This window comes from Centroberyx gerrardi, chromosome 5, assembly GCF_048128805.1.
Source record: "Centroberyx gerrardi isolate f3 chromosome 5, fCenGer3.hap1.cur.20231027, whole genome shotgun sequence".
In the NCBI taxonomy this organism is placed as follows: Eukaryota; Metazoa; Chordata; class Actinopteri; order Beryciformes; family Berycidae; genus Centroberyx; species Centroberyx gerrardi.
Genome location: NC_136001.1, coordinates 36,205,948 through 36,217,993, shown reverse-complemented (window position 1 = coordinate 36,217,993; position 12,046 = coordinate 36,205,948). Strand labels below are relative to the sequence as shown.

Genomic DNA, 12,046 nt, shown 5'->3' with positions numbered 1-12,046 from the left:
CACTAGAAAATATATATTTTTTTATTGTTAAATAAATTAAATTAATTAAATAAATAATAATACATAATAATAAACAATAAATGTTAAATGATAAAAAATGTTAAATATGTTGAATTAAATATATTATAAGATTAGCTAACTAGGCGAGTGTTTCCCAAGTTTACACTTCAGAACATCAGCAGGAAACACAGCAGTCAGTCAGTAATGAAAAAAACACCAATAAAAAGTCAATTAGACGCCAAAATAGTTTTTCAAAGAGACAGAAGTGGATTAGAGGCTTTTTTTTGAGGTTTTTTTTAAAGATCAACATATTGCATGGGAAAGTTCCCTCAGCATCAGTCAAAACAAACTTTTATATTTTCTCTGGTTTCATAAGGCTTTTGTGTTCAGGGTCAAAATGAGCAAAACAACACCGCTGGATACAAACTGTGTTCAGGACCTTGAAAACGTATCATCATGTTACATTTTATGTTTACCAGTTTTGGTCATGAAGTCATGAAATATCAAGCTGGAAAAATGATGTGCATCATGTTTTTAGAGACGGTGAATAATAATAATAATAATAATAATAACAATAGGAGGATTAAATCTGTGTGACTTAACTTAAGTTTAGTATGATTCATCTTGTGTTGTGTCTCTTCCTCCATGATAAAACCCCCAAATCAGTGATTCTGTGATCTGTTGCTCCGGTAGAGCAGACTGGAGAATTGTGTTTTTTTTCTCTCTCCATTCACTGCCGTTGTCTGGAGGAACAGTCTGAAAATCACTTCTAGCACATAAAGGATTTGACGATGTCCAATCATCAAAACCATTTGATGAAGGATTGGCAAAACTGTGGAACTGGACAGACGGTGAAATAAGAGAAGCTGCTCAGTGTCTTCTCCCAACAGAGGAATTTAACAGTACTGTGTGAATGCAGGCGTTACATGAAAAAAGCAGTAAGGCAAGTCTTGTCTTAAAGGTCCATATTCTGCACTCAGAGTTTTATTTTGTGTCTTTCTGTCCATTCAAAGCTGTGTGTGTGGTGTCATGAACCAAAAACACTCTCAATCCATTTCTCCACGTTCATTTTCCAGCATCTCTCTGAGCCTTACCAAGAACAGGCCGTTTCTGTCGCCGTGTCTTTAAGGCTCATTAATATTAACGACCCTCTGTTCCGATCGGCTAACCGTTTCGAGAGCGAAACGTGAGATGCCGCGGCCCGGCGGCTACAGGTAGGGAAAACTCTCCGGTAATAAACGATGACGACCGCTCGACCGCTTTGAAAAAAACACTTTGTTAGTCTATTATTTCTTACAGAAATGATAATGAGCGAACCTTTGTGACGCCACAAAGTTACGGAAGTCCAAACGGCTCGTTTAGAGGCTCGCTTTTCTAATATGGATTGTGTGGATTTAGTTTTGATACTTTCACCATGTTTAGATACACATCCAACTCCTTTATCATCACAGAGGAGAGGGAGTCCTGCTTTACACCATGTGACCTTTAATAACAGAAACTACTTTTACCGGAAAAATTAAAACGGCAATTTTACAGGTTTCATGTGTGAAAGAGGCTTTGGAGTCTGACAGATTCAGACCAGCTGAGACCATGTGAACTCCTCCATGCTGCTGCTCCTTCTGATGCTCCGACAGTCCGGTTGGTTCAGTCAGAGTTCAGGCTCCTTCAAGTGCTGAAAGTTTTTAAAAATGTAACTTTTCTAGTACTGGGAGACCTGGAAATCTGCCTGTTATGTGGAGAAGTGCTTAAAAAGACCCTGAAATAAATAAATAAAATGTTTGCAGTGTTTGACAGAATGCAAGTCAAAACAGAAAGGAAGACCAGTGCATTCTGGGAAAGAAGACTCGTCAGCAGGTGAAGCTGAAGAACTGGTGGCTGTTAAAACAGTCAGGCTTACGGAAATGTTTCTTGCTTTTGTGTGGCGTTATGAACAGAGAAATATTTAGGCATGGGCGTCGTTTAGATGTTTTCTGATACCGGTGCTGAAACGATACTTTTAAAATGTACCGCTGCCTGAACCTTTTTTAATATAAAGGGCAAACAGGAAGTGAAGGCCGTGCGGCGGCTTCAGAGCAGCGGAGGGAAATCTGCGTTGCAATTCGCTAACCCTAGGAGGTGGTCGTAAAGGAACGTTTCAGTACCCAACCCTAGAAATGATGCTGGAAAAAGGTCATTGAGAGTCCTTGAGTTTGATTTAATATTGTCCCCCCCCCCCCCCCCCAGGGAGCGGTACCAGCTGCGGGAGGCTCGGCGGATCCGGGACCTGGACCGGGTCCTGCTGGGGTACCAGACGTACCCGCAGGCTCTGACGCTGGTGTTCGATGACCTGCCGGGCCCCGACCTGCTCTGCCACCTCACCATGGACCACTTCACCGCCGCCGAGGCCCCGCCGATAGGGGGCGGGGCCGGGGCCGGGGCGGAGGGTGAGGTCCAGTGGTGCATCTTCGTCCCCGGGGCCGACAGCAGGGAGCGGCTCATCTCCCTCCTCGCTCGCCAGTGGGAGGCGCTCTGCAGCCGGGAGCTTCCCGTCGAGCTTACCGGCTGATTGGCCGACCGGCGGGCCGACCGGCGGGCCGACCGGCGGGACGACCGGCGGGACGACCGGCGGGACGACCGGCGGGACTTGCTCGGCACTCGGTTGATTGACAGGCTGATTGGGGATGATCGGCTCAGTGCTGGATTGGCTGACAGATGACTGACAGGCTAATTCAACACTTGATTGGCTGTTTAAACCCACCGGCTCATTTCCTGCAGACTGGCGGGGGTTTGGCTCCGCCCACAATGCCATGTGGTGTCTCCAGTAGAATTAAACTGAGGGTTGATGGGACCTGTGACATCACATGGAGGCACTTACTGATTGGAGGATTTACTGACTGATTGGCTGACTTGATTGACAGACAGGCAGACAGACAGACAGACAGGCAGGCAGGCAGGCAGACAGACAGACAGACAGACAGACAGACAGACAGACAGACAGACAGACAGACAGACAGACAGACAGACAGACAGACAGACAGACAGACAGACAGACAGACAGACAGACAGACAGGTCTGTTGTTGGGCAGCAGGGGGCGCTGCAGACAGTCCACAGGAGTCTGAGATCTATTTATTTCTATTCTTTGGCTTCTTACATGCAGTAAAGCTCGTCACCTTAACACACACACACACACACACACACACACAGCTGCTCTCTGACATATGAAGAAGTATTATTGGACTGTTTGGATGTAGATGCTGTTATTAATATTATATTAATATTATTATTATTGTTGCTTTTGGACAGAAGGATGGTTCTCCATCTTGAAGAGAATTTTGTACTAATTCTGGAAATCCAGATGATATTTCCACCATGAACTATCAAGCGTCATATCGGTATTATCCACGAGTATTATTTTTTATATTTTATTTGTGCTTTATGTTATTGTATTTTAAGTTTTTCATATAAAATTATTGACCGATGGGAAGCCGACCGCAGTTGGACTCTGACCAATCACTACGGTTGTTTACATGTTGTCGTGTTAAAGGGGAATGCCACTGGATTAAACAGTTGAAGTTAGTAGTTAGTAGTTTTATTTACAGTATTATTATATTATTTCTGTGTTGGGAAAGATCAGTTTTCATTTGTGAACCAGTGAGGAAGCTGAAATTGTTTTATTTCCCTAAAATGAAAATTTCCCTTTTTAATGATGATCTCTGTTTTTTCAGTGTGGCAGTTTGGCTCGTCAGCAGACTGAACCGAACCGCAGCCGTCAGCTGATGAAGTGGCTTCTGGGAAACCAAACTGATGTTCAGCCTGAACCTCCATCTGCTTCCACTCCTTCATCCAGCTGAGGTTTCCTCCTCGTTAGCCGTGTTCTGATTTTCCCCAACCAATCACAGTGACCTACGTATCTGAACCAATCACAGTGACTGACGTATCTGAACCGATCACTAGTGACCGACGTATCTGAACCAGTCACTAGTGACCGACGTATCTGAACCAATCACAGTGACTGACGTATCTGAACCAGTCACTAGTGACCGACGTATCTGAACCAGTCACTAGTGACCGACGTATCTGAACCAATCACAGTGACTGACGTATCTGAACCAGTCACTAGTGACCGACGTATCTGAACCAGTCACTAGTGACCGACGTATCTGAACCAATCACAGTGACCGACGTATCTGAACCGATCACTAGTGACTGACGTATCTGAACCGATCACTAGTGACCGACGTATCTGAACCAATCACAGTGACCGACGTATCTGAACCGATCACTAGTGACCGACGTATCTGAACCGATCACAGTGACCGACGTATCTGAACCAATCACAGTGACCGACGTATCTGAACCGATCACTAGTGACCGACGTATCTGAACCAATCACAGTGACCGACGTATCTGAACCGATCACTAGTGACCGACGTATCTGAACCGATCACTAGTGACCGACGTATCTGAACCGATCACAGTGACTGATGTATCTGAACCAGTCACTAGTGACCGACGTATCTGAATCGATCACAGTGACCGATGTATCTGAACCAATCACTAGTGACCGACGTATCTGAACCAATCACTAGTGACCGACGTATCTGAACCGATCACAGTGACCGACGTATCTGAACCAATCACAGTGACTGACGTATCTGAACCGATCACTAGTGACCGACGTATCTGAACCAGTCACTAGTGACCGACGTATCTGAACCAATCACAGTGACCGACATATCTGAACCAGTCACTAGTGACCGACGTATCTGAACCGATCACTAGTGACCGACGTATCTGAACCAGTCACTAGTGACCGATGTATCTGAACCAATCACAGTGACCGACGTATCTGAACCGATCACAGTGACCGACGTATCTGAACCAATCACAGTGACCGACGTATCTGAACCGATCACAGTGACCGACGTATCTGAACCGATCACTAGTGACCGATGTATCTGAACCAATCACAGTGACCGACGTATCTGAACCGATCACAGTGACCGACGTATCTGAACCGATCACTAGTGACCGACGTATCTGAACCAATCACAGTGACCGACGTATCTGAACCGATCACTAGTGACCGACGTATCTGAACCGATCACAGTGACCGACGTATCTGAACCAATCACAGTGACCGACGTATCTGAACCGATCACTAGTGACCGACGTATCTGAACCAATCACAGTGACCGACGTATCTGAACCGATCACTAGTGACCGACGTATCTGAACCGATCACTAGTGACCGACGTATCTGAACCGATCACAGTGACCGACGTATCTGAATCGATCACAGTGACTGATGTATCTGAACCAGTCACTAGTGACCGACATATCTGAACCAATCACTAGTGACCGACGTATCTGAATCGATCACAGTGACCGATGTATCTGAACCAATCACTAGTGACCGACATATCTGAACCAATCACTAGTGACCGACGTATCTGAACCAATCACAGTGACCGACGTATCTGAACCGATCACTAGTGACCGACGTATCTGAATCGATCACAGTGACTGATGTATCTGAACCAGTCACTAGTGACCGACGTATCTGAATCGATCACAGTGACCGATGTATCTGAACCAATCACTAGTGACCGACGTATCTGAACCAATCACTAGTGACCGACGTATCTGAACCGATCACAGTGACCGACGTATCTGAACCGATCACTAGTGACCGACGTATCTGAATCGATCACAGTGACTGATGTATCTGAACCAGTCACTAGTGACCGACGTATCTGAACCAATCACAGTGACCGACGTATCTGAACTGATCACTAGTGACCGACGTATCTGAATCGATCACAGTGACTGATGTATCTGAACCAGTCACTAGTGACCGACGTATCTGAACCAATCACAGTGACCGACGTATCTGAACTGATCACTAGTGACCAACGTATCTGAATCGATCACAGTGACCGATGTATCTGAACCAATCACTAGTGACCGATGTATCTGAACCAATCACTAGTGACCGACGTATCTGAACCAATCACTAGTGACCGATGTATCTGAACCGATCACTAGTGACCGACGTATCTGAACCAATCACTAGTGACCGACGTATCTGAACCGATCACAGTGACCGACGTATCTGAACCGATCACTAGTGACCGACGTATCTGAATCGATCACAGTGACTGATGTATCTGAACCAGTCACTAGTGACCGACGTATCTGAACCAATCACAGTGACCGACGTATCTGAACTGATCACTAGTGACCGACGTATCTGAATCGATCACAGTGACCGATGTATCTGAACCAGTCACTAGTGACCGACGTATCTGAATCGATCACAGTGACCGATGTATCTGAACCAATCACTAGTGACCTATGTATCTGAACCAATCACTAGTGACCGACGTATCTGAACCAATCACTAGTGACCGATGTATCTGAACCGATCACTAGTGACCGACGTATCTGAATCGATCACAGTGACTGATGTATCTGAACCAGTCACTAGTGACCGACGTATCTGAATCGATCACAGTGACTGATGTATCTGAACCAATCACAGTGACCGACGTATCTGAACCAATCACAGTGACCGATGTATCTGAACCAATCACAGTGACCGACGTATCTGAACCGATCACTAGTGACCGACGTATCTGAACCGATCACTAGTGACTGATGTATCGGCCGCTCTGACGTCACTTCAGTCACATGACTCTGGACGTATTTACTAACTTCACCAAGAATGTCAGACGTTTTTTGACAAAAATATCGTCTTTACAAAGACAATCTGTTGGTTAAGGAGGATTTCAACAAATCTATTCTGAAACACCAATGAAACGAACGATTCAAACTTTAGTCCCGCCCACAAAGGCTCTGATTGGTTCGGTTGACGAGGGAAACACCAGACTCTCTGAATCGAGTGGAGGAGCGAGACTCAGGATCTGAACCGGACTTGTTTGGTTCCTCAGCAGACTGAACTTTCAGCTGATGAAGCGTTTAGTGAAACCAAACTGAATTCAGTTTCCGATAACTGACTGAGTTTTCTGCCGCCTCAGTTTCAACACCATGATGAGCAATGCTGTGTCAAAATGTCAGTTGCAGTGTGTTAACTTGGAAAATTATTACAAAATACAGTCCGTCCTCCTCCCTCTGAGCCACAGCTGCAGCCACATCTAAACAGCTTTGCAATACAGAAAATACACTGAGAAAAGCAAAGAATAAAATACAAAAAAGGCCGATGTGACAGTCAAGTCTGGACTAGAGCAGCTTTAATTTTTTACAGTCAAGTCTGGACTAGAGCAGCTTTAATATTTTACAGTCAAGTCTGGACTAGAGCAGCTTTAATATTTTACAGTCAAGTCTGGACTAGAGCAGCTTTAATATTTTACAGTCAAATCTGGACTAGAGCAGCTTTAATATTTTACAGTCAAGTCTGGACTAGAGCAGCTTTAATATTTTACAGTCAAATCTGGACTAGAGCAGCTTTAATATTTTACAGTCAAGTCTGGACTAGAGCAGCTTTAATATTTTACAGTCAAGTCTGGACTAGAGCAGCTTTAATATTTTACAGTCAAATCTGGACTAGAGCAGCTTTAATATTTTACAGTCAAATCTGGACTAGAGCAGCTTTAATATTTTAGTCAAATCTGGACTAGAGCAGCTTTAATATTTTACAGTCAAGTCTGGACTAGAGCAGCTTTAATATTTTACAGTCAAGTCTGGACTAGAGCAGCTTTAATATTTTACAGTCAAGTCTGGACTAGAGCAGCTTTAATATTTTACAGTCAAATCTGGACTAGAGCAGCTTTAATATTTTAGTCATCTGGACTAGAGCAGCTTTTTTCTGTGAAATCAGCAGCCTATTATAGTTTGTTATCTTGCGTGAGTCAGTGGGTTATGAAACCATGACACTTAAAATCACTTGCAGGCCATTCCATATACTTGCACAGCTGTAGTGATAGTAAGAATACATCATAGAAACTTGCTCAAAGTGCTTGAATGGGATTTTGAAAGCAGTGGTTTCAGACCCCATTGACTTCCACTAGCATTGCTAACAAAAGCTAACAGGAGGCTGGTGCTGATTTAACCCTTCGATTATGTTAAAGGTCTTTTGTGTTTGGGGTCAAATTGACCCCAGAAATTTAAACCTACAAAAAATGATTGTAACTGAAAGTGTTCCCCAAGTTTACACTTCAGGACATCAGCAGGAAACACAGCAGTCAGTTATGAAAAAATCACCAATAAAAAGTCAGTTGCCAAAATAGTCTTTCAAAGAGCTGACAGGACAGAAAATCTTCAGGTGAGATAAAACTCAAACAAGTGGTGTGCATGTGTGTGTGTGTGTGTGCGTGTGTGTGTGTGTGTCTTATGTCGGGGCCCTAAAGCATGGCAATGCTTTTTAAAGATCAACATATTGCATGGGAAAGTTCCCTCAGTATCAGTCAAAACAAAGAGACAGAAAATATGTGTAAAACTTTTATATTTTCTCTGATTTTATAAGGATTTTGTGTTCGGGGTCAAAATGACCAAAACAACAACAAGTGTGTTCAGGAGCTTGAAAACGTATCCTCATGTTACATGTGATGTTTACCAGTTTTCCCCATGAAATTAGGAAAAGTCATGAAATATCAAGCTGGAAAAGTAATTATGTTTTAAATGTTGAATGGGTTAGCTCGACCCCAGACGTGTGGAGTTATAACAGCGGACTGGTTAGTGATAAACAGGATCGGCCTCTCGGATCCCTGAGCCGTCCAGAGGAGACGGCGGACAGAAAAACCTCAAAAACATGATCACAAGTCAGTGAGGCTCTGTCAGCGGCGCTGACTCGGCGGTTCAGCGTCGCCACTTCCTGTCTGTCATCGGTTCAGCTCCGACTTCCTGTCCGCGGCTCTAACAGACAGAGATACCAGGAAGTGTGCGGTCAGCGGAATCGGCTACCTGACCTCTGATTGGCCCTCTGCGGGTTCCAGCGGGTCAGCTGACCAATAGGAAAGAATTTCAGTTCTGGGCTTCGTTAGCATGTGAAGACGAAGTGTCATCAAAACACCATGTTCAGTTGATCAGGATGAGACTACATGAAGAGTCTGGATCCGCCTGCTGTGGGTTCGAGGACCCCAGCAGGTTCCTGGAGCCTCTCGGCACCAAGAGCCACCAAGGTCCCAGCGGGGAAATTCTAAGAAAATTCTTAGAAGAATGAAGTTTTCTAAGAATTTCCTCTTAAAAGTGAGGTTAAATCCTGGTAAAGATAAAAGCGTCTCAGCCCTTACAGAGCTCCTGAGGTGAAAGCTGAGGTTAGGAGCAGAGAGGTCCTTCAGGAGCCGAGGAGGTCCTTCAGGAAGAAACTGGCTGAAAGACGCAGAGGAGGAGAAAGAGTGACAGTGAGTCAGTTAAACTCTACAGACTGAATAAGAATAATAATGAATAATTAAGATGAACTCACATCTCCCACTCAACAGTAACACTATTACACTAGTAATGCTGTTATTATTATGACAGCACAATGTGAAGATATTTGCAGTGATGATTCAGGTCTGCAGCCACATAGCAGAATAATCAGACAGTCACAGCTCTTCACAGCCTCATATTGTGATGCAGTTTATTTAATTCCCACCGGACGTGCGCCAGCAAAACAGCAGCTACAGATACAGGATGTCTTCCCGGTGTTGTCGGGTCACTGATGGGACGGACGGACGCATCATCGACAATACACTTTTGTTACATAAGCTTGCCGATAAAAGTCCATAAATCATGCTAATACTGCTAAGTCTTGAGCCATTTTCACATCTCAAAGTCATAATAACATTACTGCATCACCCAAATAAAGGCATCAGTCAGCCTGTGAGGTATTAAAAAGTACAGCTACGTTTTCAAAGATTTTGTCAAAATCATTAGGTTGCTCTAACTATTGATTAAACAGAGATTACAATTTTTGACAGTAAAATTAAACCACACTTTAACGTAGAGTAAATTGTGTGATTCCTTGTGTGCGTGACTAAAAGGCGTGTTGAGATTTTTCCTGATGGACCAATGACAGTGTCTAAAAGAGAGCGTCGTACCTAGCAGCAGGTCGAGCACTCCTCCTCACTAAGGTGAAGTTCTGTCCATTCCTGCTCAGAGTCGCCTGAGAACTTTTCTTTCTTTCCTAAATCACTCCTAAGCTGCTACGAAGTTTTATGTAAGTTAAGACTCAGAGGATCCTCAGAGTGTTCGTGGATGCGGGGCCAGGTGTGTTGTATTTCTTTGTGATAATCTAATTAATACTTTTTATTCATACATTTCTACCTAAAATGTTCTTAATCTGTTATTAGGAGTTAACACCACCCATTTCTGCTTTTTACAGAAGGCTTTCCGGTGACATCTCCCCCTCTGGCGGCCATCTTGGAGGTCCTCAGCTCTGAACAGCTGACTGTGTTTCTGTCCGTTTGATTTCTGTCTGTTTCTGACTGAACTGATCATTTCATCACTGATCCATCTGATTGATTTAGTGTTTAGATAATGTCAGCTTGTTAGCTAGCTAACCATAGCATCTGGGCCCCGTTCCATAAAGCGCGCTAAGAAAAGTGGGGATTAAAATCCAAAACCTGATTTGAATGAACCTAACAAATCAGTCGGGGCTAAAGCGGTTCCATAAAGCTCAATTCAAGTTCACGCAATCAGACTAATTCAAAACAGGTTCAAGTAGTCAAGATAATTGCGTGCGCACGCCATTCTTAAGCAGCCCGAGAGGTCGGAGAGAGGGGGAACAGAGGGGGGAACAGCGTCTGATTTCCGATTTCCGGTTTCCTATCGGGCAAATAGAGGATAGAGGCATATGGATTTAGATACTACATTTCCGGTCAATATAATTTTTTGCAATTGTACTGTTAACTATTTATGTAGCTATTGTCATTCTATTGGGGTAATTTAGATTGAGACATATTTTATGTAGCATAAGCCTAAATGTTTGATATCACATACCATATAATTAAACACGTAGGTCTATATCTTATCATTTATCATTGTATAATGTATTTTATTTATTATTCATTTAAGTTGATTTTCTATGAACTTTAATTTTTTGACTGATAGTGGTTAATAAAGTAAAATAATGTGGCAGCACGCCAGAAAGTCAGTGGTAAAATCATGGCTTTCCCGTGGGGTCAGTGTTACAGGAACTCTGGTTAAGCAACAACTCAGGCTGAGCCTGACAGTTAGCTGCCCCGGACCAGGTTAGTTTCCCAGCAGACGTTGCCATAGTAACTGAGCTTGAACTATGTTGAACTTGCTTTATGGAACCGAATCAACTGAAAATGAGTCAGACTAACCGAGAGAAGCCTGGCTTGTTTGGTAAACTCGCTTTATGGAACAGGGCCCTGGTCAGCTAACATCACTGTCTTGTTGTTAACACATCTGATTAGCACACTAGCTAACGTAGCTAGCAGCAGCTAGCGTTAGCGTGTTCACATTAACATCGGTGTGTTTGCCGGCTAGTTAGCTAGCTAACAGTTTGTTCAGGTTAACTGAGCTGACTCTTCTCAAGCTACAACTCAGAGTGTTTTGGAGTAGAGACTAGGGCTAAAGACAAGACAGTTTACTGTGTCACAGTAACCAAATCCACCTTATCACACTAGTCATGAAATTCATCTTTTCCCCTCAGGGAGGTCAGAGGTCATGTTGCCTTACGTCTCATGACATCATTGTCCTCTCCTTCACTCAGACGCCTCCCAGGTCTCTGTTGTCGTGACAACGCTTCTTCAGACAGACTGAGGAGGAAGTGGATTCTGTCTGGCTCCGCCCACTTGTCTGTTGTTTGACCTTTACTGGCAGGGGATTGGCTGACTCAGCAGCACCCAGTTCCAGTTGTCGTGACAACACAAATTCATAGTGGGTCCACTTGTAATTGTCACCGCCGTACGGCGAAACTGGCCCGGGTGGGCGGAGTCAGCACTTGATATTACAGTGGGCTTCGCCGCGCCGTGCGCAGGACGACCCGCTTAGACCTGCCGACTGAGACCGGCGCCGACGTCACCGAGCTCTGCTATTGGCTGAGACGCTGAACTGAGTTAGAAAGAGAACCAGACTGAACACCAACAGGCTGAGGTT

General features: G+C 44.2%; 1 protein-coding gene across 1 annotated transcript in view; it reads left to right on the top strand.

Moving 5' to 3' along the window:
* Positions 1–3,556, top strand: part of nisch (nischarin) — a 35,964-nt gene extending 32,408 nt beyond the window's left edge. The window contains exon 28 of the mRNA XM_078283854.1: positions 2,224–3,556. Within this exon, the coding sequence (XP_078139980.1) occupies positions 2,224–2,545 (322 nt within the window). The 3' untranslated portion in view covers positions 2,546–3,556. The remainder of the gene's footprint in view (positions 1–2,223) is intronic.
* The last annotated feature ends 8,490 nt before the right edge of the window (positions 3,557–12,046 follow it).